At 33.8% G+C, this 22,608-nt stretch overlaps 1 protein-coding gene and 1 pseudogene across 1 annotated transcript in view; both read left to right on the top strand.

Annotated features, from left to right (window-relative positions):
* Positions 1-22,608, top strand: part of LOC127704174 (sulfotransferase 1B1-like) — a 91,528-nt pseudogene that overhangs the window by 11,750 nt on the left and 57,170 nt on the right.
* The window catches only part of LOC127704173 (sulfotransferase 1B1-like), a 34,363-nt gene continuing 14,886 nt past the window's right edge, over positions 3,132-22,608 (top strand). The window contains exons 1-3 of the mRNA XM_052208065.1: positions 3,132-3,288; positions 13,353-13,567; positions 16,361-16,684. Coding sequence (XP_052064025.1) covers positions 13,375-13,567; positions 16,361-16,684 — 517 coding nt within the window. The 5' untranslated portion in view covers positions 3,132-3,288; positions 13,353-13,374. The remainder of the gene's footprint in view (positions 3,289-13,352; positions 13,568-16,360; positions 16,685-22,608) is intronic.

The raw sequence follows: 22,608 nt of genomic DNA, 5'->3' as shown, positions 1-22,608 counted from the left end.
TTTAACATCGCTACAACTTAATCCCTTGAATATCACTACAACTTAATCCCTTGAATATCGCTACAACTTAATTCCTTGAATATCGTTTAAAAATATTGTTAATCTCATTTCGACAACTTTATCTTTCGACCTGATAAAACATGATATTTTGGATGCCTTTGCTTTTTTTTTTTATAACTTAATCCCTTGAATGCCGTTTAAAAATACAATTAATCTCGTTTTAACAACTTAATCTTTCGAATTGATAAAAACAGGATATTTCGATCCTAAGAAAATGATTTACAACTTAATTCCTTGAATGTCGTTTAATATCTTCATTTTAACCCGATATAACATACTTTATACTTTTCTTGATAAATTTAAAATCAAATTACCTGACATGTATATCGATGTTTCTTTAAATCTTGCTTCTGTTTATATTTCTTCTCGCAAAAAATACACTGATATTTATTTCCTGAATGAAGAGATGTGACGTGAAGGTCACAATCACTCTTGGTCTTGAAGGATAAGTCATAGTATTTGTACGTTAGCGTGCACTTACGACCGTGCTCCGAGTGCTTATCTTTCCTGTTGAAAAACCCTTAATCTATATTACTGGTGACGATGTTGAGCACATCAATCCTATAGAACTTGAAATAAAGCATGGAACAGATACAGCTAAATATGCCTAATATCGTGATTTACATCTAAAAATTAACAATAAGTGTCTGTTGACCACAAAACTTTACGACAACAGAGATGATTTCAGCTTCCCAATTGTGAACTTCTATTTCTATGTAGCAACATTCTAGCAGCACCAGCATCTTGAGTTTTTTTTCTCCCAGATATTCCAAAGCTTGCATTTCCTTTCAGGATTTCCTAGATAGAGGGTTGCTGCTTACAAGGAAGCTATTGAACCCAGTGTTCTAAGTGGTGAAGTTGAATTCATTGCTTCAAACATTTTACGGTAGCCATCTATAGTTGGTTGACCGTTATAGAATATCTGTTTCACAGACGACGACGGGTATGTTCGAATTATTGCAACCACAATCCCGTCCTCTTTTTCTCAAATCTGACCTACTGAATTAAACTTATCACCGGGTTTGTACTTACTTGAATAACACGCCGGATGCCACTTGGGGAGCAGGATCTGTTTACCCTTCCGTAGCACTGGAGATCACCTCGGGAGGTTCGTGTTGGTCAGTCTTTAGTTTTCTATGTTGTGTTTTGTGTACTGTTGTTCGTCCTTCGTTGTTTTTCGTTTTTTTACCATGGCATTATCAGTTTGTTTTGAAATTCGACTTACGAGTTTGAAAGTCCCTTTGGTATCTTTCGTCTATTTTTTAATATTTTTTATGTAAATGTTTGCCCTGCTTCTGGCCCCTAAAATTGCAGTCTATTATGTGTAAATGTGTAACCTCCCAAACCCAATGTCTAGGATACAATTGATTTTTTCGATAGTTGTATTAGAGGTCATTCAATTTATATGTTTACGTATACGCATCTGGGAGAATATGCTCAAATATTTACCCTGATCAATGTACCATTTTTAAAGAATAACGGGGATCAAACTTTGTGGCACTACTGTAAATTCAGAAATTATTGCGTGCATTTATTATTGCGATTTTGTCATTTTAGATTAAAATGCGATTTTAATTTTTGCAATTTTGAGAAAAATCCTGTTTAATTCATAAACAAAATTTCAAAATGCGAGTTTAAATTATTGCGTTTATAACCCTGTCTCATTTTTCGCAATAATAAAAACATCGCAATAATTTCTGAATTTACAGTAATTAATTTGCATCTGTTTACTTCTGAATGCCTCACTTCAACTTAATATAGAACTTCTTTATTGTTAGCATTGAAACAACAAAAGGGTACATAATCCTCAAGTCTATGTTGCATATGAAAGATCTTTATTTCATGGGGAACTACAACAATTAAACGCTGGTTTATTTTTCTAGATTGGCGATAATTTTGTTTTACAAAAAGGGTGTCTACCACTGACGGGTAGTACGACATATGAAATTTATCCCCACTATTCTTCAAAAATAGTACACCGAGTAATTATTTCGTTTGGGATAATTATTTTAGCATATTCCCCGAGATGCAAATTCGTCAACGTATCGGATACTTTGGATACGTTTTAAATTGACCGACCTCTATGAATACAATAAACCAAAGTACTGAAGTACTGAACATCGGATATAGTAGCACTCTGGTTTGTTGTCATATATATATTATATTAATGTTTGTATATAACAGTTACATGTATATATAATTTTCATCCATTTGTATATCATTCTATTCTACTATTCTAATAATAGTGCAGTGCAAGTGCATGGTGGACACTCTTCTGTGATAATTCGATTTTTCTAATAGATTAGATTTGAGCAGGCATTCATATTTTCCCCCCAAAAGTTGAATCGTATTACCGCCATTTGTGCTGTGTACATACAACTTTTTATTAATATCTTTTAATATTTTAACGCACCAAAGACATTATAAACTCTTATTTATTTCACCTTAACTAATTTTATTTTTGAATTATATTCTATCATATATTTGTAAATATAAAGATATCCGTTTTTTCGGTTAAGTAAGTATTTTTAAATTGCTCATCCGATAAGTGGAGTGCTCCAAATATAAACGGAGGTACATACCTGAACAGAACAGAACAGAACAGATATTCTTCCGCATTCATTAACACAATTTTTCTGTACGTGTGCATAGATATTTTCAATGATTTTTTACTTATATATATATTTTTCTAACGACAAAACATTTTCATATTATTAATTTATTTTCTAAACAAAAATATTTTTATGAGTATTCAATGAAGAAATGAATTTATAACAAGCGATAATGTACGCGTATATAGATCGGTTACCAGTCAAACACGAAAGTTACGTAAGTAGAAATCTCGTCGGCAACAATACATCGGAATGCCCTCACGGTCATCGCGATGTAAAAATGAATTTGAATATTCCAATGTATTGGGCTTTAAATGTGATCAAGTAACACTAGTTTTGTTATATTTATGTATACTTTCTAAACAAAACAAAAATGATCAACTACTACGAAATACCTAGACGATCACTTATGCATGACATAACAATCATACCTTTTCATTTTTTTCCACGTACGTCGAAAATGCAATGACATAATAAACAACAGTAGAAAATGGGTCAAGCTCAATATAAAACAACCTATTCATTCAGTAAATGGTTCGATGTCGACTAAATAGATAAAGAGGTCATTAAATATCTATAGTTTGATGAAATTCTTTGTCTTCCCAGCTGTTGACAGGTAAGTTATGCATACTTGTTTTCAAATAAGTGGAATGTTACTGAATTGTTTTTTTTCCTTAATGTAAATGTACGGTTCCGCTGAGTCAAAATCTAGGATGATATGGCATTTACACAAAATCATATTTCTGACTATCTTTAAATTAAGGTTAATCATAATCTTTTGACAAATATCGCCGTATTTACTCTGAATACAGACAACCCTGTGCACATGGTTAAGTTTTAAGACATGACAGGAACCACAATATTAGATTTTAAATGCATTTTATATTGAAAATATTTTAAATTTTGATGGATTTTTAGATTTATTTTTTTTTTTCGTTCTCACAGAAGGTGTAAAAAAACCAAGTTTGGAAAAATGTTTGAGATGTTCTTACTGGGAAAATAATAAGTATCTGACAACAATAGGTGATTTAAACTTGAAATTCGGGTGTTATTGTTGGCTCTCCTGTGGAAACGACAAAAAAAATCTCAAAATCATGTTAAGTGTAAAATTTACTGAAACATAAAAAGGCATTTAAAGTTTAGTTATCAAGTTTCTGTCATGCCTTAAAACTTTACCAGGTGCACAGGTTTGTTTGTACTCACGACTCGAGAGTAAATTTGGCCGCGTAAACAGTCATATTTTTCAATTCCTTCTGATGAACCTAGGCTCAAATCTGTATATTTGTAATTTATTTAATTATAGCGTTGACAGTGTAGTCATATTTCCCTAAACTTTTTTTTTTTTGGTCAAATAATCATATCGGTGTTTGGTGAAGATTGTATATAGTCACGTCGCTGTGAGATGTATTTTAATCTCTTCTATGCCTGTATTTCTTGCATGCACACCGCATAGTGCAGCTAGATGAACATTGATTTCTTGTTAAAATGATCTATTTTATATCATTTATTTATTAGTACCTGTATATACTCAGATAATTTATATGTTTATAACTATTTTTGTCTGAGGCCGTAAACTAGAACTTGGTTAATATTAAATAGGATGCCTACATGCCTCCACATAATTATTAACGACTAAGCCATCGGTTCTACAATTGTGTACAAAGGGAGATAGCTCAAATGAAGATATTGTCGACATATCTTTCTTCGCTTAATACAAAGCAATGTTTGATTTTGATTCAAAGCAAAATGGAAGTGATCTTGAACCCCTCATTGATCACGAGCACTTTTATTTTCCAATGGGACTGTATTTGGCTTCTGAACAGGGGATACATATATCGTTCATGCATGGTTATTGTAACTAGATACAAATGTGAAAGTTCGTGTTGGTAATGTTAATTATCAACACGTAACAAAAACATGTGTTATAACCACATAATTGCCCTGTTCTCATTGACGACAAACGTGTTTCTAACAGCGGGCGGGAAACTCATTTTGTCAACGTCGAGCAAAATGACACCGCGGGACAATAAGATAATCATTGACATTGACATATGGTATTCGAGGACTATTATAGTTTGGAACTGTTTGGAAGCTTTGTAATAATGAAAATATTACTGTGGAGAATTGAACAAGTATCTTCCTACAGATTTATTAATTTTTCTCACGTTTTAGCTCACCTGACCCAAAGGTCCTACATGTGATCTTTTGCCCTCACTTTGCGTCCGCGGCCCATAAACTTTCCCCTTTAAAATAATTTATTCTCCTCTCAAACTGCTGGATGGATTAAAACCAATGTTTGTCTGCTTTTTCTGTAGGATATCAATTATAAAGTTTGTAATTTTTGTCCAGGATGATCAACCAACATTTCTACTTTGTCTATAAACAGAACATATAGGCGTCAAACTAAAGTTTGGGTGAAAATCCCTAAATATTTTAACACTTAGAGAGAAATTGTCCTGTAAAAATGTAACAAGTTATATTCACCCTGAAAATTGAAGAAAAATCTGTCTGCCTTTTTTGGAGTTTTGCCCCTAAAATGTTCATTTTGATAATGAATTTGTTGGTTTTTCTTTGCCATTGTTCCAAAAATTATTGGAGCCAGATTAAAAGTGAGAATTGTAAAAATGATCAGCATGACAAGATTTATCCACCCTAAAAATTTGTAAAAAATCTAACCATTCATTTTTTAAGTTATTGCCCCTGGTTTTTGTTTCAATTCTTATCAGTTGTTGACAATTATCGAGAAAAATAAAGGAACTAGGATAAAAGTGCAAATTGCACAAAGGATCGACATGCCAAGAATGAAAATTGCAGAAAAATCTGTAGACCTGTTTTGAGTTATTGATCCTACGATATCATTTTTGCAGGCTTTTGCTGTTATTGTGGAAAATATAGAAGCTTGTTTAAAATTGTAAACTGCAAAAAAAAATGATCCGCATGACAAGGTGAAATTTTCAGATAAACCTGTTGACCTGTTTTTGAGTTATTTCCCCTGAAATATACCTTCTTTTAATTTTTGACATTTTTTGCTGTTAGTTTGAAAACTTTTTGCGCTATGTTAAAAGTGTAAACTGCAAAAATTATCCGCATGACAAGATCTACTACTCTGAAAATTTTATAATCCGTTTTACAGTTATTGCCCCTGAAAAGTTCCTTGAAGTTTTAGCTGTTATTTAAATCAATATAGGAGGTAAGTTAAACATGCAAGTTGCAAAACTCATCAGCAACACGAAGAGTCGCCTATAGTATATGCATAAAAAAGTCCTAATTAGCAAACTGGCGATTTTTTTTTCACTAGGTGAGCGATATAGGAACAGATGTGCCCTTGTTTAAGCATTTGTCAAGTATGTGATAAATAGATAATAACAATTCGCCTTTGTATCATCACTCGACCCGTATGAGCCCTCTGGTTGTGTCTTGTGCTAATATTTATTCCCCCGCTTTAAAAAAAGGGGGGGGTATACTGTTTTACCTCTGTCTGTCCTTCCGTCAGTCCATCCGTCAGTCCGTCCGTCCCATGAATATTTTCGTCGCATTTTTCTCAGGAACTACTTGACAAGGATTTCTGAAATTTGGTTTCATGGTTTATGTAAGTAAGTTACACCGTGTGATGCGTTATCAGATTCATCACTCAACAACTTCCTATTTACCGAACACTTGTATTATTTTACACATGATAGCCAAGTTGAAAATTTTCGTCACATTTTTCTCAGGAACTACTTGACAAGGATTTCTGAAATTTGGTTTCAGGGTTTATATAAGTACGTTACACCGTGTGATGCGTTTTCAGATTCTTCACTCAACAACTTCCTGTTTACCGAACACTTGTATTATTTTACACATGATAGCCAAGTTGAAAATTTTCGTCACATTTTTCTCAGGAACTACTTGACAAGCATTTCTGAAATTTGGTTTTAGGGTTTATATAAGTCAGCTATACCGTGTGATGCGTTTTCAGATTCATCACTCAACAACTTCCTGTTAACAGAAACATTTCGGCGGGGGTATCATCAGTGAGCAGTAGCTCACAGTTTTACTTGTTGTGTATGACTTAATTTACTCAAACAAACACTCATTTGACAATGACAAATTTTCCTGGCAATTGACTATTTTTTTCTACAATGACTTTTATAGTCGGACAATTGAATTATTGGTAAATATGAGCTGTATAACTCAAATAGATTAAAATTCACCTGTATAACATTGTGCATCGACCATTTACGGACATGGCTGGTATTAAAAACATTTGTCAACTTTAGAACGGCACTTAAACTCTATTCAATATATATGGAATTTTTCACCTTCTCATTTGAAACATAGTACTTGTGCTACCTTCTCTCGAGAGAGATGGTAAGTAATGGCGCTGAAAGCGATGCATAGGGATAGTGATCCGGCGGCGACGGCGTTAACTAACTTCTGCTGAATATTTCAGAAGATATAAGACCTGGATGATTCATAGTTTGTATATAGATGTCTTATGTTATGAAATTTCCGTCTGTCAAATGTTCATTGTCCTTGATCTCATTTTCATACCTCAGTGACTACTTGAAAAAAAGTTATGATTTTTTGTAATGTTAATTTCTCTCTTATTATGAGTAATAGAATAAGTATATTTAGTATGTGAGTACATTGCAATGTCCTTATGCCTGTCAGACACTTATCACTTGACCTCGACCTCATATCATGGAACAATGAAGAAAAAAAGTTAAGTTTTCGGTGTCAAGTCCATATATCAGATACTATAAACAATAGGTATACTATATTTGGTGTACGAAATGATTGTAAGGTGTGCATGTCCAACTGGCAGGAGTCATCTGACCTTGACCTCATTTTTTTTATCGTGTTAAGTTTATGTGATACTTGTAGTAAAACTTTATATTTAGGACTATCAAAATAAAACCAATAGTTAAGAAAGCAGGCGAGATATTTCAGCGTGTGAACTCTTGTTTTATTTTTTTTATAGAGAGGTCTTCAAAGCAGGTGAAAATCCATGTGTTGGTAGTTTTGTTATGACTATTTTGTTCATCTTGCCTCCGAATGTCGTTTATTTATTTTGTTTTCTCATTATTTAAGTTGTGTGGTGGCCATGATAAAGTCGGTGTTGCTGAAAGTGGCGTTAAATACTAGCAAATAGCGAGGTTGTGTTATTCTTGACAAACAATCAATTATTTAAATGTTCAGAAAAGGGTTTTAAAATATAAGAGTTTAGACAGGTAAAACAAACAAGGATTTCGCACACAAGAAAAACACGTAGTAAATCAAAAAGTTTGTAAATTGTGTCTTGGGATTTAATTTATCAACAGTTTTCCCATGCGTCTGTCCAAATGTCCTTAAAAATAAACTCATCTTAGATACCAGGATTAAAATTCTGTACGCCAGACGTGCATTTTGTCTACAAAAGACTCATCAGTAAAGATCGAATCAATAAAATTAAAAGGGTCAAATAAAGCACAAAATTAAAGAGCATTGAGGTCCCAAATCCCTAAAATATTCTTAAATAAAAATGCTTTGTTCCAATTTCATGAAACTTCTCTGAAATATTTAAATTATTTGAAGGAGGCTTTGTTTCTATTTTGATAATTTTTTTTCCAGAGTTATGGGTTTCAGTCGTAATTTTATAAGGCAATTTTGTCTCGCCATGACGGAGTCAAAAAGCGAGACACAGGTAGGGTGTTTCCGGCGTCGGCGGTGGCGGCGGCGTCAACAATGTATTAGTTTGTGATTACGTCTAGTTTATGGTGAACCACTAGTACTAGGTAAATGATATTTCGTATGTGTAAAGCAAAATATTGTCCTATGAAATATTGTCCCCAAAGACAATATTTCATGACTATGACACCAACGTCATGTAATTTTAGTAATTCCGAATACACTTATGGCCCCATTTCCCATGTTATAACAGGAGACCTTAACATCGTTCGCGACCGAGAGTTAAAATCATTCCTCAGTAAAGGACCTAAATATTGCCCCCCGTCAATTATTAATTGGAATGAGTGTCGTAATATCATCCACGACTCACTTCGTGCTTACTGTTTGAAATGGATAAAACGGGAAAAAGCTGACAAAAAATCTTTGGACTCTTTTTTTTAATTCAGTAATGAAGATAGTTGATATACGTATACAACATTTTAAAGAACATTTTACTCTTAACAACAACCATAAAAATCCTATTTCTCGTATCAAACATAAACTAAAAGAACTAGCCAAGGAATTTGTTTTTGTCCCGGCTGATAAAGCTGCTAATAATATCATTATAGTTTGACGTAAATTTTACATTGAGGTTCTGCAAAAGGAAATCACGAATTCACCAACATTCCAACTGACTTCATTTTCAGAAAACGATATCTGTAACAAACATAAACTATTAGCTACTTCTTTACAAGCAGAACCAAATACAATGAAAGTCCCAACTATGTACTGGCTTCCGAAGCTACACAAATCACCTTACAAATATAGATTTATTTCGTCTTCAAGTCATTGTTTCACTACTAAATTGTCTATTCTACTTACTAGTACACTTGGTACAATCAAAAACCTGATAATAAATTGTTCAAACAAGGCCTTTGAAAATAGTGGAATTAATTACTTTTGGAGTGTCAAAAACTCATTCGAAGTACTTGATAAATTACATGCATATATTGGTGATTTTGAATCTGTTCAAAGTTTTGATTGTTCTACCCTATATACCACTTTGCCTGATATTCTTATTAAGAAAAAAATCACACACCTAATTAAATGGGCATTTAAAAAGTCGGAATGCGAATACATATGTTCAAACTCTTTTATGTCATTTTTTAGTAGCAACAAACAAAAGAACTATGTCAATTGGACATGCTTTGATACTATATCTGCCCTTGAATTTTTACTTGATAACATTTTTGTTCGCTTTGGAGATTCCGTATATCGTCAAGTTATCGGAATTCCAATGGGGACTAACTGTGCACCACTTATTGCGGACCTGTTTTTGTATTGTTATGAGTTACAATTTATGACTAAAATCAGCAAAGACCCATCGAAACAACATCTGATACAACAATTTAACAATACTTTTAGATATTTGGATGATATATTGGCTCTCAATAATGACGACTTCAGTGTGTATACTAAAGAAATTTATCCTGTTGAACTTACTTTAAATAAAGCTAATACTAACAATGACCACTGTCCTTTCCTCGATCTTGATATCTATATCATTAACGGGAAGCTTAATACAAAAATTTATGATAAAAGAGATGATTTTTCATTTCCTATCGTTAATTATCCATTTTTAGATGGTGACGTTCCCTTGTCACCATCTTATGGTGTTTATATATCTCAACTTGTACGATTCGCTCGTGTATGTAACAACGTATTAGATTTTAGCGAGAGAAATTTATGTATTACTGAAAAATTATTACACCAGGGTTTTCGATATCATAAACTAGTCAAAACATTTACTAAATTTTATCATCGGTACAAGGACATCATTCGTAAATAGAACTCAACATGCAGACATCTTATACGTTCGGGTATTTCACATCCAATCTTTTATGGTAATATTCTTTACAAAGCTCAAAAATGTGAGTATTCATCTCAAAAGCTAACAAAACCTTTAAACAGACTTATTAAGAAGGGATATAGTTACGATACTGTTGTCAGGTCATTAAAGATTGCATATTTTGGCTTTAATATTGATTCACTTATAGGGTCTTTGCATCGGAATTAAACACATTTATTCTAAAACCAGTTGTTGGCATGACACGGGTTATGTTCTTCTCATATATTTTATGACGGTATAATACTAAACCCCTAACAGGAGGGATTGTGCCTGATATTCATATGATGAAGACATAATCTTTCAATCAGTTTAATTGAGGTCTGGAGCTGGCATGTCAGTAGCTGCTAGTAGTCTGTTGTTATTTATGTATTATTGTCATTTTGTTTATTTTCTTTTGTTTCCTATTCTGACATCGGACTCGGACTTCTGTTATACTGAGTTTTACTGTGCGTACTGTTGTGCGTTTTTTTTTTACTACATTGGCTAGAGGTATAGGGGGAGGGTTGAGATCTCAAAAAACATGTTTAACCCCGCCGCATTTTTGCGCCTGTCCCAAGTCAGGAGCCTCTGGCCTTTGTTAGTCTTGTATCATTTTTAATTTTAGTTTCCTGTGTATAATTTGGAGTTTAGTATGACGTCCATTATCACTGAACTAGTATACATATTTGTTTAGGGGCCAGCTGAAGGACGCCTCCGGGTGCGGGAGTTTCTCGGTGCATTGAAGACCCATTGGTGGCCTTCGGCTGTTGTCTGCTCTATGGTCGGGTCGTTGTCTCTTTGACACATTCCCCATTTCCATTCTCAATTTTATGTATCATGAAAAATTGTCCTCATCTATGAAAAATGTTCAGAGATGGACAAATTTCCATTGTAAAATTTTGTCTGTATATAGACAATTATTCACAGATGAACACTTTTTTGTCCTGTTAAAGGGAGGTTATATTTTGTGTGTATTGAGACAATATTTCATAGACAGATTGTCATGAAATTTTGTCTCATGAAGGCGAGGTTATCAACATATACCATGTTTGATAATTATGACATCATTAAAGTGTTTTATTTGATTGGTAATAACAAATAAACACAAATAATTATTCCAGTTACTCCTGTACCATCAAAACGCCGTGGCAAAGAGATTTGTCAATCTAGTATTTACAAATGCTATAAGTACATTCTATTTTGAACATAAGTAAGTTACTTATATTTATACAGTATAATGCAGTACAATGAAACATATGTTAAACAATTCTTTAATCAGTTAACCATTTATAAAGTATCTATACAAATTTGAAACTAGCTTATGTTAGAATAAATATTAGTTTGAAATATAAAATACTTACTTTGCAAAATAATATCAGTTATAAATCTAAAAATGAGCTTTGCTCATTGTTGAAGGCCGTACGGTAACCTATAGTTGTTAATTCCTGTGCCATTTGGTCTCTTGTGAAGAGTTGTCTCATTGGCAATCATACCACATCTTCTTTTTTTATATGATGCATGCTCAAGTGTACGGTTTTTAATTTTATAATAATATGATTAAGAAAAATTTTCTTGGACAGTATTTCACAGTGAAATATTGTCATGGACAAAATATTGTCATGGACAAAATATTGTCATGGACAAAATGTCACAGTGAAATAATGTCAAAGACAGTATTTCATAGTGAAATATTGTCATGGTCAGAATTTCATAGTGAAATATTGTCCAAAGGGAGGTGACAAAATTTCATGGGCAAGGACACTATCTCATAATGAAATATTGTCCTGTACATTATTTCATGGGGGACAATATTTTATGTTACATATTCAGTTGTATTAGCATTGGTACATCTCATTTCCATGGAGATTATTTGGCCCTGCCCCCTAAGTCATGTCTATAGACTTTGAATTTTTTGCTTAGTTTCATGTATTAGTTTGTGATTAGGTCAGTTTATGGGGTACCACTAGTGGTAGGTCAATGATATTTTGTATGCAGTTGTATAAGCGATGACATATCCAATTTCCATGGAGATTATTTGGCCCCGCCCCCTTGGTCATGGTCTATTTGCTTAGTTTACATGTATTTGTTTGTGATTAGTTCAGTTTAAGGGGAACCATTATTGGTAGGCCAATGTTAATTGGTATGCAGTTGTATAAGCATTAGCACATCTCATTTCCATCGAGAATATTTGGCCACCGTCTCCTCAGTCATGGTCTATTGACTTTGAAACTTTTGTTTAGTTTCATGTATTAGTTTGCGATTAGATCAGTTTAAGATGAACTACTAAAGTCAATGATATTTTATTCATATGTTTTGACACTTGCAAGTCTGCATTCCATGGAGATTATATAGCCCCACCACCTCATCATGGATCATTGACTTTTAAACTTTTATATAGTTTACTAGTTAATGGTTGTGGCTATGTTTGTTTTAAGGGAATGATAAGTAAATGGTATTTGGTATGCAGTTGTATTAGCACATATCATTTCCATGTAGATTGTTTAGCCATGTACCTTCAGTCATGTTTCATTGACTTTGAATATTTGCATAACTTACATGTTAAAGTACGGCTATTTTACTTTCAGCATTTGCATTATCAAAATTACAAAATATATGATTATTATGTGATATTAAACAGTTTATTAACAAAATGCGCGCTTAGCCTAATTTGAATTTGCTTCAATCAATTTTATTGAAACTTTACACACGGTTGGGATTGGAAAAAGTAGGCTCCCTTTCAATCTTTTTTTTTTTTTTTGGTTTAAGTATGCTCGGACTTAAATTTTTCACATGTCGCGTACTAGCTCGATTATACTTGGGTAAATTTACCCTCTTGTTAGATTTAGTAAGCTACCGTTTGATTTATGAAAATTTTTAGATTTGCAATTCCAGTGTTGTGGGACTTTATCAGTTCCATTTTAATCTTACAATACTTTCAATTTGTGAACGTCGGTCCTCATCATGCGCACCAGATGCTGCTGTTAATTTTAAATTGTTCTCCGATTGAATCTGTATCAAACATGGTTAAAATGATACTTAATGCCGATAGAAAGCTGACGCTATTGATAAAGGTTTAATGTTTTATGTTTGTGCCATGTGAATCAGACTCCTGTGAGCCTCTAGTTGTCTTATGACAGCGTACTTTCTTTTCATTGACACTTTAGATTACACAGGCAGTAAACCAAAATGGAGTTGGACCTAGAGGAGAAGAAGAAAATGTTGGCCAATCTTGAACAGGTTCCTGAGCCAGAGTTTGAAGGAGTTTCGTATCCATCGTTTATTCCGTTTAGGAAAAAAGGAGCCAAGAACGTTATTGAAGATATAATGAATGTCAAATCTAGAGATTCAGATATAATACTCTGCACGTATGCAAAGTCAGGTATGGAAGAATAGTAGTTATGTTTAAAAATCTAATAGTGTTAGCTGACAAGTGATCAGGACAAACGAACAGAAAATTAATGACGTAATTTTTTTTTATAATGGTATTTTAAAGCTATACACAACAAATTCGTTGTATTCGATAGTTTTTTTTTCTTTCTTTATTAAGTTGTTTCGGGCACACTTAGAGAAAAGTTTCAAGCCACTTAATAAGTATATTGTAACTAGAGAAATGTACCGACAAGCAATATACCGACTGACACACTAGCAATAGACTCGATCGTTGACCTAGTTTTTGGTTTATTTATACACTTTCTTTATTTCTATTAACTAAAAAAAGGAAAACAGAGTATAAAGGAATCAGGACTATAATAACTGACAGCATGATTGCTTCAATTATACGACTTCGGTAATGTGGATTTAAGTCGGGATAGTTCATATACAATATATGTACATTAGTTTTCTCGTTTGAATTGTTTTACATTTGTCATTTCGAGGCCTTTTATAGCTGACTATATATGCGGTATGGGTTTGCTCATTGTTGAAGACCAATAGCTGTAAACTTCTATTTGTCATTTGGTCTGTGGTGGAGAGTTGTCTCATTGGCAATTATACGACATCTTCTTATTTTTATATTGTCGGAAAATATAAAATTAATTTGAACGAGCTTTAGAAACAGGACGAAAAGCGAGGCTCTACTAGCTTTTCTCCTGTTTCGTAGCGATTACAAATGCATTCTATCTTTTCGACAATGAACACATATTGTTCTATCTTGCAATTTGCTCCCGGCACTTGAAGCTTTAGTTGTTTAAATCCAAATTATTGTCTCTAATTTTTATAGAAACCGACATTTTTTCTCTTTCCCTTTCTTAAGACATTACTTGAAAAACCCAAAGCCTCATATTCTTGTAACATGAACAAAATCGAAATGTAATATTCAATATGTAGGGCAAACTGGACGTGAATTTTTCAAATGAACACAGGAACATCTATACCGCTTCCGCAGACCTAAGAAATTAAAAAAGTTTAATTTACCAACATTAAGAAAAATAGTAACACGATATTAAAATTTATAAAATTCCAACCACTTCAAATCGTCCATAAACAACCAGGACAATCACATAAACAGTTTGAAGATTCCTGTAAACTTTGCGAACTTTCTTGGATTAAACGACTACAGACAGCGTATCCCCTAGGTCTAAATGACAATATCATGGGCCAAGGGAACATATCTAAAACTTCCTCTATTGATAGCATGACTATTGTTGATAAAAGACAACCCAATCATAGGTCTCATTGCAATCGCATTTACCGCAATTAACGAAATAAACATGGTTCTAATTTTACACTTGATGATTTTTTATCTCTAATTAAAAACAATGGTAGACATCAATGATTATGCAAACTGGGTCAAATTAGTAAATTACAGAATATTTATAACGAGTGTGATACAGTATCGTTTTTAGTCCAACAAAATAGTGTACACGTATTATTACAGCCTTTTGTCACCATAGACTGTCCCTCAAATTGACAAACCTGAAGACCATAAAAAGTGTTTCATAAAAATAAAATACATTAATAGAGGTATTGGTTTTATTCATTAGTGGAGTATTTTTCATGATTTACCGTTCAAATTGTTATACCTCCATATTTTGATAACATAGAGCCACTTATAAATTCTTTTTCGTATAAAAAAACCAGTAGAAGTTAATTTTTAATTATACGTCAGTTACATCAGACGACAGTATAGAAAATAAAGCTCGTTCGACATGAGACTGTGAAACATCAAAGTTTAGATATGATCCCTATGGCCATGTAATTACATGGGACCTCAACATCGTTAAGACCGAGAGGTTATAAAGATTCTAAAAAAAGGACCAAAATATCGTCCACCGTCGAAAATAAATTGGGAAGAGTGTCGTCAGGTTATTAAAGATGCTATTTCATCCTACTGTAAAAATGGTGTAAACGGGAGAAATCTGACAAAGAGTCACTTTATTCCTATTTGAATAAATGTCTGAATATTGTTGATATTCGCTTATCACATTTTAAAAATAATTTAGAAATAAATAAAAGAATAAGTAATACGCCCATTTCTAGGATTAAAAACAATATTCAAGTAGTCGCAAAGCGTTTTGTGTTCGTACCGGCTGACAAAGCAGCCAACAATGTGGCGGTGGTATCACGTAAATACTACACGGAAGTCCTTAAGAATGAAATTATACATTCAACTACATTCAATGCCGTACGCTCCACAGAGAGTCATATAGTAAATAATCATGTCACAACCACAGCTCAGGTTAAGGCCTTTTCTGAACATTTGAAGGTCTCCACTATGTATTGGTTACTTAAACTACACAAAAAACCCGTAAAATATCTTTTCATCTCGGCCTCTAGTCAGTGTTCTTCTACTAGACGTTCAGCGTTTTAACGAGTTCCTTAACTACTATCAAAGAACTGATCATTAATTTTTGTATTTAAAGATAAGAAAATAGTGGAATTAACCATTTTTTGAGTCTAAAAAATTCTTTGGATGTTTTAGATAAATTACGTGCTTTTGATGGTCCTTTTGATTCGGTTGACAGTTTTGACTTTTACACTCTTTACACTACACTTTCACACAATCTTATCAAACAAAAGTTTTCCTTATTTAATTAAATGGTCGTTCGATAAATCTGTTTATGTGAAAGGCTTCGCGTGACTGTTTTAATATTTTTTTTATCAATATTCTTTCTTTTCAACTAATATTTCAAATGTCTGATGCAAGCGAGAAAAAAAAATTCTTTTATTTTAGGAACACATTGGACTTATGAAATTGTTTATATGTTACTGAGAAACACGACAGAATTAGACAAAAAAAGCAAAATACAAGTCATGTTAGAAGCAGTTGATGATTTGTCTGTGTTAAACAGCGTTCCATCACCAAGGATTATGGACACGCATTGTCTATTCAAATATATACCTAAGCAACACAGAGAAAACAAGGGCAAAATTGTCCACATGATTCGAAATCCTAAAGATGTATGTGTTTCATATTATTACCACTGTTTAAAAGATATTTTTGTCAACTTTGATGGAACGTGGGACGAATTTTTAGAATTGTTTATGTCTGGAAAACGTGAGTATTTTATTCTGTTTTGTAATTTTGGTCAACATAACCTTTTATCAAAGTAGTTAAAATGTAGTTTGCTTTGCCTTGTTACCTCATTGTTCTTTAGTAGTCACCGTTTGGACCACTGGGTACCCATTGCTTCACTCGTGGTGAGGTCCGATGAATAAATCAAAGAGCTGAAAGTTCTAAGGAAAAATGACGCCATTGTCTCTCATATTGGGATATTTTTGATGCAAGTCTTGATTTTCACATAATTTACCTACTGAATCTTAGGAGACGATTCAGTTCATGGTAGGTAGGGTGACTGACAGTAAAATAGATATGAATTGTTTTCAATGTCTATAGCTTTTTTATTTGTTTGTCAAGATATATATATATATATATATATGTGTGAAGTAAAGATAACTACTAGTTGTTCTGCTGTACAAAGAAATAGCTCAAGACTACCTGAACAATCTACAATATTCAAAGTTATATGTGAATTTGTCTCCCTTCTTTGTAGATATATTTTACAAAATGATTACGAAGAGCCTGTAGTAAGTAAGCTCTTATACCCCACATAGTCCTTGTTCCAGAGATAAGTTACAGGTGACCTAGTGACATTGTCATTTCTGTTACCTAAACATGATCAATTTCTGTAGATTAAGACAATAGTATTGTTATACTAGTTTGACAATTACAACCATAGTGACACCATCTATATATAGCTAAACATCAGCCCAACAATGTTAGATCTGTAAATTTGCTTTCGCAAATGTTTTGTTCTTCCCTCGCCGGAATTCGAACTCATGCTACTGAGATATCGTGACACCAAATCGCCTGCACTGTATCCGACGCGCTAGACCACACGACCACCTAGGCTTGAAGAACATCAGTTGTTCGACCTGCTAGTCAAATGTGTTTTGTTAAAATATACTTTTTCACTTTTTTGGTCTTTTAGAAAATGTTGTTTGTGCTGTATTTAGACCCCTCTATCAAGAAATTTGTTTTGCATGCACACGTATAAAAATTGCGGTTTTTATCCAACGCAATCATAGGGTTGGACGTTGTTTTCAATTTAGCCTTCTTTATATTTTTCCGTTTGAGCTTTTATTATATTTGCCTTCGCGTTTATATGATCCGTTCATCCTATTTCGACTCTTTCAAAATTCAAGAGTCTATCCTAAATTGAGGTAAATTATATGGCCTTCCAAATACCTTTTCGATTCCTAACATCACTGAAGAGACATTAATTGTCGAAATCCGGATATGGTGTACCCATTTTTGCACCTCTTGTTTGCGGGAAACCATCTTTTCCGCAAGTTTATTATTGTTTTCTGTTTGGTAATAGATTAATTATCAGATCCATTTTGTTACATCTCGTGATCCGTTTATTTGGCAATCGCCAATGACAGTCAGCAGGATTTAAGAACGTCAGTTGTTCGACCTGCTAGTCAAATGCGTTTTGTTAAAATATACTTTTTCACTTTTTTGGTCTTTTAGAAAATGATGTTTGTGCTGTATTTAGACCCCTTTACCAAGAAATTTGTTTTGCATGCACACGTATAAAAATTGCGGTTTTTATCCAACGCAATCATAGGGTTGAACGTTGTTTTCAATTTAGACTTCTTTATATTTTTTCGTTTGGGCTTGTATTATATTTGCCTTCGGGTTTATATGATCCGTTCATCCTATTTCGACTCTTTCAAAGTTCAAGAGTCTATCCTAAATTGAGGTAAATTATATGGCCTTCCAAATACCTTTTCGATTCCTAACATCACTGAAGAGACATTAATTGTCGAAATCCGGATATGGTTTACACATTTTTGCACCTCTTGTTTGCGGTATTCCATCTTTTCCGCAAGTTCATTGTTTTCTGTTTGGTAATAGATTAATTATAAGATCCATTTTGTTACATCTCGTGATCCGTTTATTTGGCAATCGCAAATTGCAGTCAGCAGGGTTTAAGAACATCAGTTGTTCGACCTGCTAGTCAAATGCGTTTTGTTAAAATATACTTTTTCACTTTTTTGGTCTTTTAGAAAATGTTGTTTGTGCTGTATATAGACCCCTCAACCAAGAAATTTGTTTTGCATGCACACTTATAAAAATTGCGGTTTTTATCCAATGCAATCATAGGGTTGAACGTTGTTTTCAATTTAGACTTCTTTATATTTTTTCGTTTGGGCTTGTATTATATTTGCCTTCGGGTTTATATGATTCGTTCATCCTATTTCGACTCTTTCAAAATTCAAGAGTCTATCCTAAATTGAGGTAAATTATATGGCCTTCCAAATATCTTTTCGATTCCTAACATCATTGTAGAGACATTAATTGTCGAAATCCGGATATGGTGTACACATTTTTGCACCTCTGGTTTGCGGTATACCATCTTTTCCGCAAGTTTATTGTTTTCTGTTTGGTAATAGATTAATTATAAGATCCATTTTGTTACATCTCGTGATCCGTTTATTTGGCAATCGCCAATGGCAGCCAGCAGGGTTTAAGAACATCAGTTGTTCGACCTGCTAGTCAAATGCGTTTTGTTAAAATATACTTTTTCACTTTTTTGGTCTTTTAGAAAATGTTGTTTGTGCTGTATTTAGACCCCTCTACCAAGAAATTTGTTTTGCATGCACACGTATAAAAATTGCGGTTTTTATCCAACGCAATCATAGGGTTGAACGTTGTTTTCAATTTAGACTTCTATATATATATATATATATATATATGGGGGAAAAAAAGTAAGGCTAAAAATGCACCAAATATTTATATTCAATATGAATATTCACATTTTGTCTATTACAACAACAAATTGTTCAAAAAAGTTCTCCATAGTATCCTACCGGTTTCACTGTTTAACAGATCTTCAAGGATATGGTTGCTGGCGACGTCGTCAGGGGTAACGTCCATCATCGACATTATTATTTAGTCCTGAACGTCAATAATTATGTACTTTCACTTTCGTTTTAAGTACCTACGTTGTGCTATATTATAATGTTCAGGACTAAATAATAATGTCGCTGATGGACGTTACCCCTGACGACGTCGCCAGCAACCATATCCTTGAAGATCTGTTAAACAGTGAAACCGGTAGGATACTATGGAGAACATAAAATGTGAATATTCATATTGAATATAAATATTTGGTGCATTTTCAGCCTTACTTTTTTTCCCTATTTTATGCACAGCGTGGACAAAATTTTAAACTTTTCAATATATATAATATATATATATATATATATATATATATATATATATATAGAGTTGTCACTGGTTCAGACGTACTTATAAATATAATTATTTCTGTGACTGTATCTTACATTAATTTGTAGGATCCTTTACAATAGATATTTCAGCTGATCTGTAACAATTACATCTTCATGCCTTATATATCATGTACTGTATTACGACGCTAGATTAAAACTGACGAGGAAAGGTAACACACGGCCACCGAAAGCTTAATTTTTGAAGCCTATGTGGTCGTGTGGTCTAGCGCGTCGTATACAGTGCAGGCGATTTGGTGTCACGATATCTCAGTAGCAAGAGTTCGAATCCCGGCGAGGGAAGAACAAAAAAAATGCGAAAGCCAATTTACAGATCTAACATTGTTGGGCTGATGTTTAGACGAGTTGTATATACAGAATGTACACAACCATGTATCACCATCACAACTGGTGATCCGATGGATAAATCTGTTGTAGAGTTGTCACTGGTTCAGACGTACTTATAAATATAATTATTTCTGTGACTGTATCTTACATTAATTTGTAGGATCCTTTACAATAGATAATTATCTGATCTGTAACAATTACATCTTTATGCCTTATATATCATGTACCGTATTACGACGCTAGATTAAAACTGACGAGGAAAGGTAACCAACGGCTACCGAAAGCTTTATTTTTGAAGCCTAGGTGAACGTGTGGTCTAGCGCGTCGGATGCAGTGCAGGCGATTTGGTGTCACGATATCTCAGTAGCAAGAGTTCGAATCCCGGCGAGGGAAGAACAAACAAATTGCGAAAGCTTATTTACAGATCTAACATTGTTGGGCTGATGTTTAGACGAGTTGTATATACAGAATGTACACACCCATGTCTCACCATCACTGCTGGTGATCCGATGGATAAATCTGTTGTAGAGTTGGCACTGGTTCAGACGTACTTATAAATATAATTATTTTTGTGGCTGTATCTTACATTAATTTGTAGGATCCTTTACAATAGATATTTCAGCTGATCTGTAACAATTACATCTTCATGCCTTATATATCATGTACTGTATTACGACGCTAGATTAAAACTGACGAGGAAAGGTAACACACGGCCACCGAAAGCTTTATTTTTGAAGCCTAGGTGATCGTGTGATCTAGCGCGTCGGATACAGTGCAGGCGATTTGGTGTCACGATATCTCAATAGCAAGAGTTCGAATCCCGGCGAGGGAAGAACAAACAAATTGCGAAAGCTAATTTACAGATCTAACATTGTTGGGCTGATGTTTAGACGAGTTGCATATACAGAATGTACACAACCATGTATCACCATCACTGCTGGTGATCCGATGGATAAATCTGTTGTAGAGTTGTCACTGGTTCAGACGTACTTATAAATATAATTATTTCTGTGACTGTATCTTACATTAATTTGTAGGATCCTTTACAATAGATATTTCAGCTGATCTGTAACAATTACATCTTCATGCCTTATATATCATGTACTGTATTACGACGCTAGATTAAAACTGACGAGGAAAGGTAACACACGGCTACCGAAAGCTTTATTTTTGAAGCCTAGGTGATCGTGTGGTCTAGCGCGTCGGATACAGTGCAGGCGATTTGGTGTCACGATATCTCAGTAGCTAGAGTTCGAATCCCGGCGAGGGAAGAACAAAAAATTTACAGATCTAACATTGTTGGGCTGATGTTTAGACGAGTTGTATATACAGAATCTACACCACCATGTATCACCATCACTGCTGGTGATCCGATTGATAAATCTGTTGTAGAGTTGTCACTGAATCAGACGTACTTATAAATATAATTATTTCTGTGACTGTATCTTACATTAATTTGTAGGATCCTTTACAATAGATATTTCAGCTGATCTGTAACAATTACATCTTCATGCCTTATATATCATGTACTGTATTACGACGCTAGATTAAAACTGACGAGGAAAGGTAACACACGGCCACCGAAAGCTTAATTTTTGAAGCCTATGTGGTCGTGTGGTCTAGCGCGTCGTATACAGTGCAGGCGATTTGGTGTCACGATATCTCAGTAGCAAGAGTTCGAATCCCGGCGAGGGAATAACAAAAAAAATGCGAAAGCCAATTTACAGATCTAACATTGTTGGGCTGATGTTTAGACGAGTTGTATATACAGAATGTACACAACCATGTATCACCATCACTGCTGGTGATCCGATGGATAAATCTGTTGTAGAGTTGTCACTGGGTCAGACGTACTTATAAATATAATTATTTCTGTGACTGTATCTTACATTAATTTGTAGGATCCTTTACAATAGATAATTATCTGATCTGTAACAATTACATCTTTATGCCTTATATATCATGTACCGTATTACGACGCTAGATTAAAACTGACGAGGAAAGGTAACCAACGGCTACCTAAAGCTTTATTTTTGAAGCCTAGGTGAACGTGTGGTCTAGCGCGTCGGATACAGTGCAGGCGATTTGGTGTCACGATATCTCAGTAGCAAGAGTTCGAATCCCGGCGAGGGAAGAACAAACAAATTGCGAAAGCAAATTTACAGATCTAACATTGTTGGGCTGATGTTTAGACGAGTTGTATATACAGAATGTACACACCCATGTCTCACCATCACTGCTGGTGATCCGATGGATAAATCTGTTGTAGAGTTGGCACTGGTTCAGACGTACTTATAAATATAATTATTTTTGTGACTGTATCTTACATTAATTTGT

This window comes from Mytilus californianus, unplaced genomic scaffold, assembly GCF_021869535.1.
Source record: "Mytilus californianus isolate M0D057914Y unplaced genomic scaffold, xbMytCali1.0.p SCAF_6, whole genome shotgun sequence".
NCBI lineage: Eukaryota > Metazoa > Mollusca > Bivalvia > Mytilida > Mytilidae > Mytilus > Mytilus californianus.
This window is presented reverse-complemented; position numbering and strand designations above follow the sequence as displayed.